The following is a 12901-nucleotide window of genomic DNA, read 5'->3' on the forward strand; positions in this document are numbered from 1 at the left end:
ACTTTCTGTTTAAACAAATACAATTATATATATATTTTTTACTTCTTCTCTTGTATTAAAACAATACAAAAATTCAACCTCTCATTTTCTCTTTCTCATATTTCATCCTACTAATGAATCAAGTGTGAAAACTCTACCCTACACCAATACGTGTGGGTGAGTGGGAAGAAAACATGGTCCTAAACCATGTCCCAAACTTCGTCTCAGATCAATCATATTATGCCACGTTAGTTAATTTTTTTTTAAATATTTATAACTTTATCAGTTTTACTTTATTGTAATTGGCCAGAGACGTGGTTGAGGACATAGTTGAGACAGCAGATCCTGGTCGAGAAAACATTACCTCATTCTCAAATTTCAACTTTACTCATTGGATCCCACGACCTCTTCTCTATCTTTCTTTCCACTCCACTTCTCTTTTTGCTTTTGCCAATAAACAATGAATTAAAATTTTAAATAACATTATTATTTATACATAATAATATATTCATACAATTTTAACACAGTCATATTATAATTATGTTACAGTAATACAAATAAGAAGTTATAATTTTTGTTTTCGTGAGCAACAAATATTCTCTGAAGTTTCTTTAATTGTATGGATCATTATGGGCCGAAAAACCTATGACAAGTGAATTCAGAAATTGTTATAGGATTAAAAACGGAAATAAATAAATTGAAATATGGAATGTGACAAAAAAAACTTTTTTATGGTCCCAGTTTGCGGGTTCTGGATTCATATACAGTTTCAGACACAACAAACCAGCCAACCATTTTGTCGCTGGTTTCAAATCATCCTTATTCTTATTATTATTATTATTATTATTATTATTATTATTATTATTATTATTATTATTATTATTATTATTATTATTATTATTATTATTATTATTATTATTATTATTATTATTATTATTATTATTATTATTATTATTATTATTATAATTATAGAACACAATTTTAATACTTTGATGATTATTTTATATGCAACATTCATTATTTATTTTTCTCTTATTCGACATTATTTATTAATGAGAAATAATGAATGAAATTTATTAGGATAAAGTATATATTGGAACGATTGTACATTATAGTAACGGCTATGAGTTTGTAAGAACACGATGCTTTCATGCAATGGGAATGTACTTGTAAAGCTGCCAAGTCATCTGTCATGCAGCAAACACCAAATTTGTGAGCTGTAGGATAGTGGAGTACCACTCAACCTCACTCCTTCTAACTCCCAATTATCACACTTTCTCTCCACTCTAAATATTACTTACACTATTTCGTTACGACTTACGACTTGTTTTTTCTGAGTTGAATTTTGAAGAAGAAACAAGGAGAATAGAAGACTTGAAAGTTATCTTACAAGTATATTTCATTTCTTCTAAATCTTTTTTTTTCTCCTTCAAAATCTAACTCCTAAATAGACCTTTAATTTCTTATTATTATTATCCATGAAAAGTAAAATAAAGACATTGAATTTTGCTTGCTTCTAACACAAACGATATGGACTGTGCAGCTATTGTATGCACCCCAAAGGCTAATTATGACAAACCACCATAACCTTTGTTTAATGAAGATTGAAGAAGAAATAGGAGTATTTAACTTTTGGAGAAAAAGGGGTAAATAAAGAAGAATAAAATAAAAGAAAAAGTGAATGGTATGTGGAGGTAGCTTCTTCCTTCAACGAGCTAGTACCTTTTTAAAAGAGAAGAGACACCAAATTCAGAATATCATAGCTTACCCACCACTTCACCACTAACTCCACTATCATTCCCACACTCTCTAATGCTTAAGTCCCTCATTGCTCAATCTCTATAATAATCTTTATATACCACACCTTCTATTATCTTCACTTCCTTTTATTTATTTATTTATTTCTTTATTTATCATTCCGGTAATTCCATTCTATTTTCTCCTCTTTTTTTCTTTTCTATTAAGTACTAAATAAATATAGTACACATTTTTTAGGCCATAGTTATGGAATATTGTTCTTTAGATATAAATAGTGAAATGCAGTAACTGCAGTGGTTAGATCTTGAAAATCACCGTTACATTAATACAACTAACTGAATTTGTTTCACAAATATAGTAATCTGTGACATTCTGGGACAAAAAATTTGATTCAACTCTATTTGTTTTTACTACCGACAATTACTGATGATGTACTATTTTGCATACCCCATTCTCATTTCTAACCTGTCTCCAAAGGTTGCCGTGTCTTTTTTTTGTTGTTGCGCGTTGTTTAAGAATTAAGACTATAAAAATTATTGACGTGTAAATTTCTTAATTTAAGTTTCAATGAGAATAAGAGAGGGTGATTCCTATGGTAGTGATTAGTATAAAGTTTGGATCACAATGTGTTAGTGTGAGAATTTTGCATTGCTTAATAGGAAAAACTTGTAACTGTTCAGTTATATATTTGATATTGAAGGTAGTTTATAGTTTTCAATGGAACGACGTTGGCCATGGAAGAAAAAATCATCTGAGAAAGAGGCTCATGCATTGGATGCTGTTGATGCTTCTGATCAGGTGAAACAGGTATAAACATAGTTACTTGCATTTTCTCAACAGTAAAATATAGAAAAAGTGGTTTAGAATTGTTGTAACTATGTTCTACTTTTTATTATATGTTTTATGTTTGGATATTTCATTCAAGATTATTTGTAGCATGTTATTAAGCTTATTTACATTTTATGAACATTGTTTGTTTATATGTGTAAGTAGTTTAGTTGAAGTTGGATTTCTAATGTTACATGATTATTACTCTTAGATCTTAGCGTTGGATTTGTTGATTCAAAAATGTGATTAAATTAATAGCATTTTCTTCTTATGCAAAACAGGACAAGCAAAAGAAGCCAAGTTATGTTCAAATATCTGTGGAATCCTATTCACATTTGACTGGTTTGGAGGATCAAGTGAAGACGTACGAGGAAAAGGTTCAGACATATGAGGAAAAGGTTCAGATACTGGAGGATGAGATCAAGGATGTGAATGAAAAGCTTTCAGCAGCAATATCTGAGGTCAATACAAAGGAAGGCATGGTAAAACAACATGCTAAAGTAGCTGAAGAAGCTGTTTCAGGTATTATGCTTAAATGATTTTAAGTTTCTAAGGTCTTAAACATGTACCTCCAAGCTTTACTTACTTCAATTTGCTTGTCACTTGTTTTTCGGAACTAATATTCTGTTGAATTTCTGCAGGCTGGGAAAAGGCTGAAGCAGAAGCTTTGGCATTGAAGAACCATTTAGAGTCTGTCACTCTCTTAAAGCTTACAGTTGAGGACCGTGCATCACATTTAGATGGCGCTCTTAAAGATTGTATGCGACAAATACGAAACCTTAAGGAAGAACATGAACAGAAAATACAGGAAGTTGCCGTCTCGAAAACCAAGCAATTAGACAAGATCAAGGGAGAGCTTGAGGCAAAGATAGTTAACTTTGAACAAGAACTACTTAGGTCTGCTGCTGAAAATGGGGTTCTGTCAAGGTCTTTGCAGGAGCGCTCCAATATGCTAATCAAACTAAGCGAAGAAAAAGCTCATGCTGAGGCTGAAATTGAGCTTCTTAAGAGCAACATAGATTCATGTGTGAGAGAAAATAATTCACTGAAATATGAACTTCATGTTGCTTCCAAGGAGCTTGAAATTCGCAACGAAGAAAAAAACATGAGTATAAGGTCTGCTGAAGCTTCTAACAAACAGCATATGGAGGGTGTAAAAAAAATCACTAAGTTAGAGGCAGAGTGCCAAAGATTACGTGGTTTAGTGCGGAAAAAGTTACCTGGTCCTGCTGCACTTGCACAGATGAAGCTAGAAGTTGAAAATCTTGGCAGAGATCATGGAGAAAGTCAATTAAGGAAGTCTCCTGTGAAGCCTGATAGTCCCTATATGTCCCCATTGCCCGAATTCTCCCTGGAGAATGTACAGAAACTCCAGAAGGAGAATGAATTTCTTAGAGACCGATTGTTGGCAATGGAAGAAGAGATGAAGATGCTGAAAGAAGCTTTGGCTAAACGCAACAGTGAATTGCAAGCCTCAAGAAGTATGTGTGCTAAAACGCTGAGCAAAGTTCAAAATTTGGAAGCAGAACTTCAGACAAGTAGCCAGCAGAAACGATCTCCACGATCTATCATCAAGCTAACCCATGAAAGCATGTACAGTCCAAATGCAAGCAACGCACCAAGCTTGGTTTCTGTGACCGAAGATGGAAATGATGATGTTGGAAGTTGTGCCGAGTCTTGGTCTACTGCAATAGTCTCTGGGTTATCCCAATTCCCTAAAGAAAAGAGTACTGACCAAACAAGCAAATCTGAAGCCACTAAGAGGTTAGCATTAATGGATGACTTTCTGGAGGTGGAGAAGTTGGCTGGTTTATCAAATGACTCCAACGTAGATGGCACTGTTTCAGTTTCTTCAAACAATAAGACTACTGACATTGCGAAAGATAATGTATCAGAAGCCAGTACTTGCAAAGATGGTCCATCTGAAAAGAATGTTGAATCAAGTCCATCGCCAAATCAAGTGTATTCTGGTGCTGTGTTGTCAGTACCTGATCGTCGATCTAATGTTGGCTTGTTATTAACAGAGTTAAGATCGAAAATATTATTGGTTTTTGAGTCTATGGCCCAGGATGCTGATATAGGGAAGATCAAGGAAGATATTAAACATGTGCTAGAAGATTCACATGACAATGCGATCCACAATTCTGTAGATTTCATTTCCCCCGAAGTCGAGCCTTCTGATGCTACATGTGATAGGCAAGATAATCCCGACGATGCTGGCTTAAACCTTGAAAAGGAAACCCTTTCATCCCATCAACCTAAAGAATATGTGCAGATAACTTCAGATTTGGAAGCGGCGATTTCCCAGATTCATGATTTTGCATTATTCATCGGCAAAGAAGCAATGGCAGTTCATGGCATATCTTCTGATGGAAATGAATTGAGCCAAAAGACTGAGGAGTTTTCAGTCACATTTAATAAAGTTTTATGCAACAAGGCAAGTTTGTTACAGTTTGTTCTTGACCTGTCTTACGTTTTAGCTAAAGCAAATGAATTCAGATTTAATGTCTTAAGCTACAAGGGCATAGATGCTGAAACTAGCAGTCCTGATTGCATAGATAAGATTGTTTTGCCTGAAAATAAGTTAGTGCAAGAAAATTCGTCTGGAGAAAGTTACCAAAACGGTCGATCACATATTCTAAATCCCTGTCCCGATCCTGAGGTTCCCGATAGTAGAGATTTGGTTTCATTGGATTCTACATCACCGAAACTCTCAATGGAGGAATTTGAAGAATTGAAATTAGAGAAAGAAAGAGTAGTAATTGATCTTGAAAGGTGTACTGAAAATCTTGAAATGACAAAATCTCAACAGGAAGAGACTGAGAAACTTCTAGCCGAAGTTAAATCACAATTAGTTTCTGCTCAAAACTCAAACAGATTGGCTGAGACACAGCTAAAGTGTATGGCAGAATCATACAAGTCACTTGAAACACGTGCGCACGAGTTTGAAACTGAGCTGAACCGTCTACGAATTAAGACAGAAACTCTTGAGAGTGAACTTCAAGATGAAAAGAAGGCCCATGAAGCCGCTTTGGCCCGTAGCAAGGAGCTAGAAGCAAAATTACAAAGGTCAGACACCAATTATAATGTCATATGTGGTATAAGTATTGAGATTATACATTGCAGCCCTACTTGCTGGTTATAGATTACAGATATTCAGGCATGTGTATTTATATGGGTCTAAATATGAAAATGTTGGATGGAAGCAAGGTTTTATGTAATTAATTTTATTGGAATCTTCATGCTGGTGCTGTAACTTGTATTCCTAGTTCCTAATTCATGTGTTATTCTGTCTATTAGGATCGAGAGCACAGTGGCTGATGATGTCAAGACTACACAGGTAGGATGTAATTCTATTGCAAATATAAATTTTCAGGTTGGATTTAGCATATCATATTCCAAGATATACGAGGAAAGTGCTACACCGCGTGTGCTGATGTAGGACTTTAGGATCTCATAATAAATAAAATCACAGTAGTGTATTTCAATGTATGAGTTCTTTTGGTAGGTTGAAAATCTAAGTTTGAAATCTTTTGTTAATGTAGGATAAGGATTTGGCAGCTGCTGCTAAAAAACTAGCTGAGTGTCAAGAAACTATATTTCTTCTTGGCAAGCAGTTAAATGCTCTGCATCCTCAGAGTGAACCTGTTCGATCTCCTTACACGAAGATGAATCCAAATGTTGAAGACTTCACAGAGGAGGAATCTACTACTAGTAGTCCAAATTTTCAAAAGATTGACAATGGTACTCCTGGTTTTGTGAAAAGACTGAGTTTGGAGTCCCCGGTTCATTTTTCGAACAGTTTGTTTAGCCCATCGGATAACGAATCAAACCTTCAAGCCAGATCACCGGTACAGCATTCGAAACCAAAACACAGGCCTACCAAGTCAACCTCTTCCACCTCCTCTACACCTGAGAAACATGCAAAAGGGTTTAGCAGATTTTTTATATCAAAGGGAAAACCCATTCGTTGAGCGCGCAGCTTGCAAGCAAGGCTTTGCGATGTCATAACGAGGAAGCGACATTGTCATGGCATTTACAAAGCACCAAGGTCTAGATAGGGCCATTTCATGTTTGACAAAATTGAGTTTTTGGAGAGGATTGTATGTGATGGTTGTACAAGTTAACCATATGTTTTTTCCATTGTTTTTCTTTTTTCTTCTCTGTTGTGTAAGTTTGTTAGCAAGTCTTGACATAACTATACAAGATATGCTGAATGTTTGTGTTTCAAAATTTATCCATACCTTAATGTTGGAATAATAGCTTCAAGTAAAGATTCTCATATCATGTCAAAGTGAATGATAATTTAAATACCAATATTATGGTTCCTATTTTTTTTGTATTACCAAAGGGTATCCCTCACCCAAAAACTAATCCATTTTTGGTTTTGTGGCTGCCCCTCTCAACAAGTGTGATTCTCATAAATTGAACCCTTGACTTACACCACTAGACGAACACTTTGTTGGTATATTATGGCTCCTTTGGGAACGTGCTCTTGAGCATTTTATACCATTTATCAGGCAGTTGGTGGTTTCAATTGGCAATGGGTTAGTCATTATTGGCCATGTTATTTGATCCAATGAATATGTATTATCATATACATAGAGCACAAAGGTGAGCACGAGAGGGTACAGAACCTTGTGGTTTTGTCTTGTTGGTAACTCTTAACATATGATATGAACCTTGTTGGGGTAGTGATAGGTGGTAATGGCTTAAAACGAACCTACATCTGCCTCTTAAATTTACCAAGTCGGTGGTTAAATCAAAGACAAAACATTGAAACGTTGGCACTAGCTTAGTGTATTTTTTTTTGTATAACCAAGAGTATCTCTGTGTAAGGGAAACTAATCCATTTTGGGATGCCTGACTATCCTAGTCAACAAGTTGCTCACAAAAATCAACCACTGACCTTTGTTTTTGTATTACCAAGAGTATCACTCACCTGTTGGGTGAGTCTGATCCCGTAATCGAATATTTCACATTTTAATTACTCTATGATTTAGCGGATCTTACACTACTAGATGAACCCATTGTAAAATATGCATATTCATCCAATAAAGTTTCGTCTCTCGTGATCAAACATTCCGTAGGTAGTGGTTTCAGAGCAGTTTCAACAGGTGGAGCAACATGATTTGCATCAATTATTTTAACATAGACAAAAACCCTTAATACATGGAAACTGTGCCTATGTTATGGTAGAAAGCTCAAAATTTCATACAACAAGTGACACTTCTTAAATGGTTACATTCAGGTTTTTAAATTGTAGTGGAAATTCTGGACATTATGATCATTGCCATGTAAATTATGATCATTATAATGTAAAATTTTCTGATTAAAAATTTGCTTTTAAAATTCAACCGTGGATGATATAGGATCATTATGCTGCATAAATTTACACAAAAAAAAGAGAAAGGAAAAACTTAAATATGCTTATAAATTAGTACCTCAAAGGGGTAAAATTGCCTTCTATCTAGATTTACAAACTAAACCCATTAGATCCTTCATGGGTTAAACTCTCTCTAAAATAAGAACCTTAGCTTACACATTAATATATATATATATATATATATATATATACATACACACATAAGGGGAGAAAATGGAGAAAATCAAGTCAGAGAAGTAACTTCATCTTTAGTTGTTTGTTTTCTCCACGAAATTGATATCCCAACATTGTGGTTTATGCATGTAACCATATCAAGGTGGAATTTTTCCACAACTGCACTAAATATAAGTAACAATAAGTTGAATTTATTTGAGCATGGATGTGAGAGACTCAAAAACATGTTCTTGGCAAGGAATTGTGAGACCCATTTCGTGATCAAAGCCAAATTCTTCTTCTGCTTGATGAAGCAAGTTTTGAAACTCTGGGTGACTTAGAAAAGAAATAGGAACAATATATCTGCTTCTATTTTCTCCAACATATACAACAAAGTGACCCTTTGGAACATCATAGTCTTGTTGTTTCTTCCCTAAGCTTGAACATCTCTTAAGGATTTTCTTGATAAGTGCTTTTTGAGGGTGTATAATCGATTTTCTTAAAGCCATTGTGGGTGAGAGAAGTGAGAAGAGGTAAAGAGAAGATTTGAGAAAAGTTGCTATGAGATAGAAAAGGGAAAGCTGATGGGTATTTAACATGAACCTTGGGTGGACTAGGAAGGGGTAAAGAGAGAAACAGAGTCATGTGGGGTTGTGGGGTCATAAGGACAAGGGTCTAGGTTGTTTTAAGGACATCAAAATGTATCTAATGTCTCAAATTGTATTTCAAATCATGTCATGTATTAATAAAATAGAAGTAAAAATATAATAAATATTTGATTTTTTTAATTGACATAATATATTTTTATTGATCGAGAACATGGTTTGAAACAATAAATCTGAGTTTGACCTAACTTTTTTTTTTGTTTTCTTACTCTTGTTGCCTTTTCTAAGGACATCTTGGCCCATTTCTCTTACTCTCTCCCTTTCATGATTTGGCTTTTCTACTATTTTTTTATCATTTAATAACATAATTAATTTCATGTTATTAGATACAATACATTCAATTCATCTTGTTTATTGATAAACAGTATATAACATATATACTAGTATTTGTGCAATGTTTTCCTCTCATATTTTCTCATTAATTAAACACCATTGTTACTACTATATTATTCTCATCACCACATCAATGAAAAATATGAGATATGGTAAGAATTTATGTTATACAAATGTTATTGTCCAATCTTGACTAGTAAACCAAAATTTTCAATATTGTTACATTTAACCAAACCAAAGGAAGAAATTAATGAATGAGATCATCTGACACATTTCCTATGTTCCATTGCATCCCGAGTCAATCAAAAGTTAACATATACTTAAAAAAAAAAAACATTTTTATACTATTTAGTGGGACATAATTAGTTTGGGACATAAAGATCGGAAATTTTGGGAGAAAGGATCTTTGTTTCAGAAATTAAAGTAACTAACTGTTTTCTCAACTAACTCAAAGGCTGTAAATTGTAATAGTCTGTATATTCGTACATGCTTCCTTCCCTTTTTAGTTTCTATCACTAACATACAAATTTACTCTATAGTCCCATTCTTTTGATACATTTGGCTACATTTTCAAGTTTCTAGTTGACCTAATACATGGATGAAGAATTATGAAGTTAATTGAGGCATACAAATACATGCAGATTATATTAGATTTCATAGTTTGTGAATTGTGACACATGATTTTTGCAGGGTTTCACATGCACTTACCCCTTGATACTAACACTTTCTATAGGGTACTGTCCTTGTTGTCCTTCCCCAACCTCTTTCACATTCACCGAAAAAGAAAATGGGTTATGGTTATGGACATTGATATAATAATGTATATATGTATTGTCCTATCGACTTCATTAATTTATTTCATACAATATTTTTTTATAAGAATGTATACATCATATATTTCTTACTCAGGTAATAAAACAGAATAAACACACTACCTTAAAATACACGCATTATCTCTTTTTTTCTTTCCTCAATAGGTATAGATTTAAAAAGAATGTTAAAATGTGATGTGCAACTACAAATATAGTTTTGATTTTTGCTTAGGTAGTTGGTGGTGGAACTGTAAAAACCAATTAAAGATAGGAATGCCAAAGTTTTAACTATGGTTAATAATAACATTGATATAAACATTGTGAATAGACAATTTTAGTGCATGTTATTAATGTGAGATGGGGATATCTTCTTAATTCTCATATACTTAAAATATGTTTAAGAAGAAAAGAATGCACACTAAAGTTGGGGTAGATATACTTTGAATTTCTTAATATAATATAGAAATTCGAATTTGTCATACGAACAAATAAAATTGAAAGTCAGTAAGAAAAATAAGAAATGTATAAAAAAATTTGTAAAGTGAACACGAGTCTAAAGGGACAGAGATCACCTGTCCCAATTCCTATACCAGACCAATGAAAAAGTGACACTTCATTAAAAAGACAAATTCTAAAAACATACAATAACATATTTGCATTACTTGGAGAAATCTCATTGGCTAGGGACACGAGGACATCCCATTCAATCTAAAGTAGGAGTTTAAGATGTATTCATCATTGTTTAAGTATAAATGAGTTGACGACTTTAGCTAATTATGATATATACACCCATACTCATGATGCAAGAGTCTTATCAATATTTATGTTGTAAAAATACAAGATTCAAACTCAAGTGATGGAAGAAATCCCATATTAATTTTAAGTGGTTTGACCAATAAGATGGCACAAGAACGGGAAAATGTGAGAACGAATTGAATAGAGACGAAATTATATAGAGACAGCTAATAACATATTAATATTTTAATTCTAATTAAATTTAATCTTAAATATAACATCAAAAACTATAAAATATACTTATATTCAAATATAACATGTTACATACATCTTTATACAAGTTTTTCTCCGAAAACGTAAGAGTTGTGCACCGAGATGGTCATAAATACATCCAAAAAAACGTAAGAGTTGTAGATGCAATTAATAAACACACTCGGGATTGTGAAATCTTGATGAAGAGCCTCTTATCCTTCACTTTGGTCTTCCCTTGATTCACTTATGGTGTGCCTGTGGTCCTCTTTCTGCATAGTCAAAATCATCATCATATTATTATATTACATTCATTACAACTTCCATTAAAAAACTATTTTAATTCATACATTTTCTCTTATATTTAGATAAATTGGTAAATAAATATTTAATGAGAAGCAGGAGTGAGCTTAATTCGGTTGGTTCATTCAGCAGCATAACCTAACTACTAAGCAATATATTGTCCTTGCTTTTATTTCTAACACAATACCTACCAACTTTTCTTCACTACTTCTCATTAATTATGACATATTTCACAGTACTTTAAAATTTTGAAATATAATCATTTTATTTTTTTCAGAAGTTCTCTAAAGACATATTAACTTTGCCCTAGTAACCCCATTTCATTTTGAACAAAGATCACCTATTATGATTCTTGTCTCAGTTAAATGTGAAAGTGTTACTGAATTAATATTTTTTTACAAAAATATAAATTAACATTTTTATATTATTTGGATGAAACTGATTAGTCGGAAATATGAAGACATACTCATTTTAGATAGAGTACCCTTATTCTTTCATTTGAACTGGGCAGTACCTTCAGTGTACGTACGTGTGTTTATGTGTATGAAGAGACATAGCATGTGATCATGATGAATTGCATAACCCATTGTACGTACCCATAGGTATCAGATTGGTGTAGCTTAACTTAACTGGGTGAATTGTTTCATAAAAGTGTGTCACTCAATGTGTTATTATTTATGATTGACGAGAAAAATACTTAATCATTACTTTTTTAACTTAAATGCATTTTTTACAACCAATCATAAGTAGTGTCATATGGAGTGACACATTTTGTGGTACAACAAATGTGCTCCCAACTTAATTGGTCCCTGCCATCTTTTTCTAATTTTATTTTTGTCTACAATGCATGATGATGGTCGACGTTTCAATTTAAAGAGACGTGGATGCATGGAATTTTCACCTTAATTTTGTGATCAAGAATCAATTAGTGCACTCCCGCTAAGGAGTCAAAGATAGGAACTAAATAATGTATTTAGTGTCAATTTGATATTTTAAAAGTTATGATTTACTATACAAAACTTTATTTTTTTTAGAGAAAAAAAAACTTATCATTGAAAGCGTATGAATTTAATATAATTTAATATATTGTCACCACATTGGTTGATATTTGTGTATAATTATTATTGACTCTTCAAAAAAGTAATACAAATAAATATTAGATAATATATGACTATATATAAATTGTGTATAAATCTTTACATTTATAATCCTTTGACTTTGCACACGTTAACAATTTATTATTTTTACGCACTCTTCAATTCTCATTAGCCATATTCTTTGTTCTATAGGGATAAGTTGTTTCAGATCTTATTCTTACCTAGTTATAATGTAACGAAAAGAAGGGAATTCACAAAATATATTTTATTAACTCGGAACAAGATATGAAACGAAATTGACCATATCATATTTGTTGCTAGCCATCATCTCAATTCTCAAGACAAGAGAGGAATTCACAAAAACCAATGCTTTATTATGGGGATAGGATAATAATGAAGTCATCTAGGCCAAAGAATGGGACAATTGGATACAGGCTGCATATTTAACATGGATATGTATTCGCCTTTGTTTGACTTTGATTAATTCCACTTCCATTATCCATCACTGGCTCATATTTTAAGATCAACTTTATTCACATATCCTTCCAGAAAAGATGAAGTCCTATGTAGTCATAGTAAAAGAAGCCTAACTACCTTAATCCG

The 12901-nt window shown here is 32.9% G+C and overlaps 1 protein-coding gene across 4 annotated transcripts; it reads left to right on the forward strand.

Moving 5' to 3' along the window:
* LOC109326577 (filament-like plant protein 4) lies at positions 1667-6859 on the forward strand. Of its 4 annotated transcripts, none has more exons than XM_019559275.1 (7): positions 1667-1900; positions 2438-2544; positions 2847-3087; positions 3207-5634; positions 5866-5905; positions 6111-6546; positions 6656-6859. In XM_019559275.1, the coding sequence occupies exons 2-6, from the start codon at positions 2455-2457 to the stop codon at positions 6537-6539; spliced, it is 3228 nt and encodes a 1075-aa protein (XP_019414820.1). In that variant the 5' UTR covers positions 1667-1900; positions 2438-2454; the 3' UTR covers positions 6540-6546; positions 6656-6859. The 4 variants fall into 4 exon arrangements, with proteins under 4 accessions (XP_019414820.1, XP_019414822.1, XP_019414819.1 ...); XM_019559277.1 differs by lacking the exon at positions 1667-1900 and having other exon boundaries at positions 1950-2544; positions 3207-4426; positions 4493-5634; XM_019559276.1 differs by lacking the exon at positions 1667-1900 and having other exon boundaries at positions 1951-2544; positions 3207-4896; positions 4936-5634.

The sequence above is a fragment of the Lupinus angustifolius genome, chromosome LG14 (genome assembly GCF_001865875.1).
Source record: "Lupinus angustifolius cultivar Tanjil chromosome LG14, LupAngTanjil_v1.0, whole genome shotgun sequence".
Taxonomy (NCBI): Eukaryota; Viridiplantae; Streptophyta; class Magnoliopsida; order Fabales; family Fabaceae; genus Lupinus; species Lupinus angustifolius.

Coding starts and splice junctions, on each gene's coding strand:
- LOC109326577 (XM_019559275.1), top strand. CDS start 2,455: ATGGAACGACGTTGGCCATGGAAGAAAAAATCATCTGAGAAAGAGGCT. Junction 2,545..2,846: donor CTTCTGATCAGGTGAAACAG/GTATAAACATAG, acceptor TATGCAAAACAG/GACAAGCAAAAGAAGCCAAG. Junction 3,088..3,206: donor AGCTGAAGAAGCTGTTTCAG/GTATTATGCTTA, acceptor GAATTTCTGCAG/GCTGGGAAAAGGCTGAAGCA.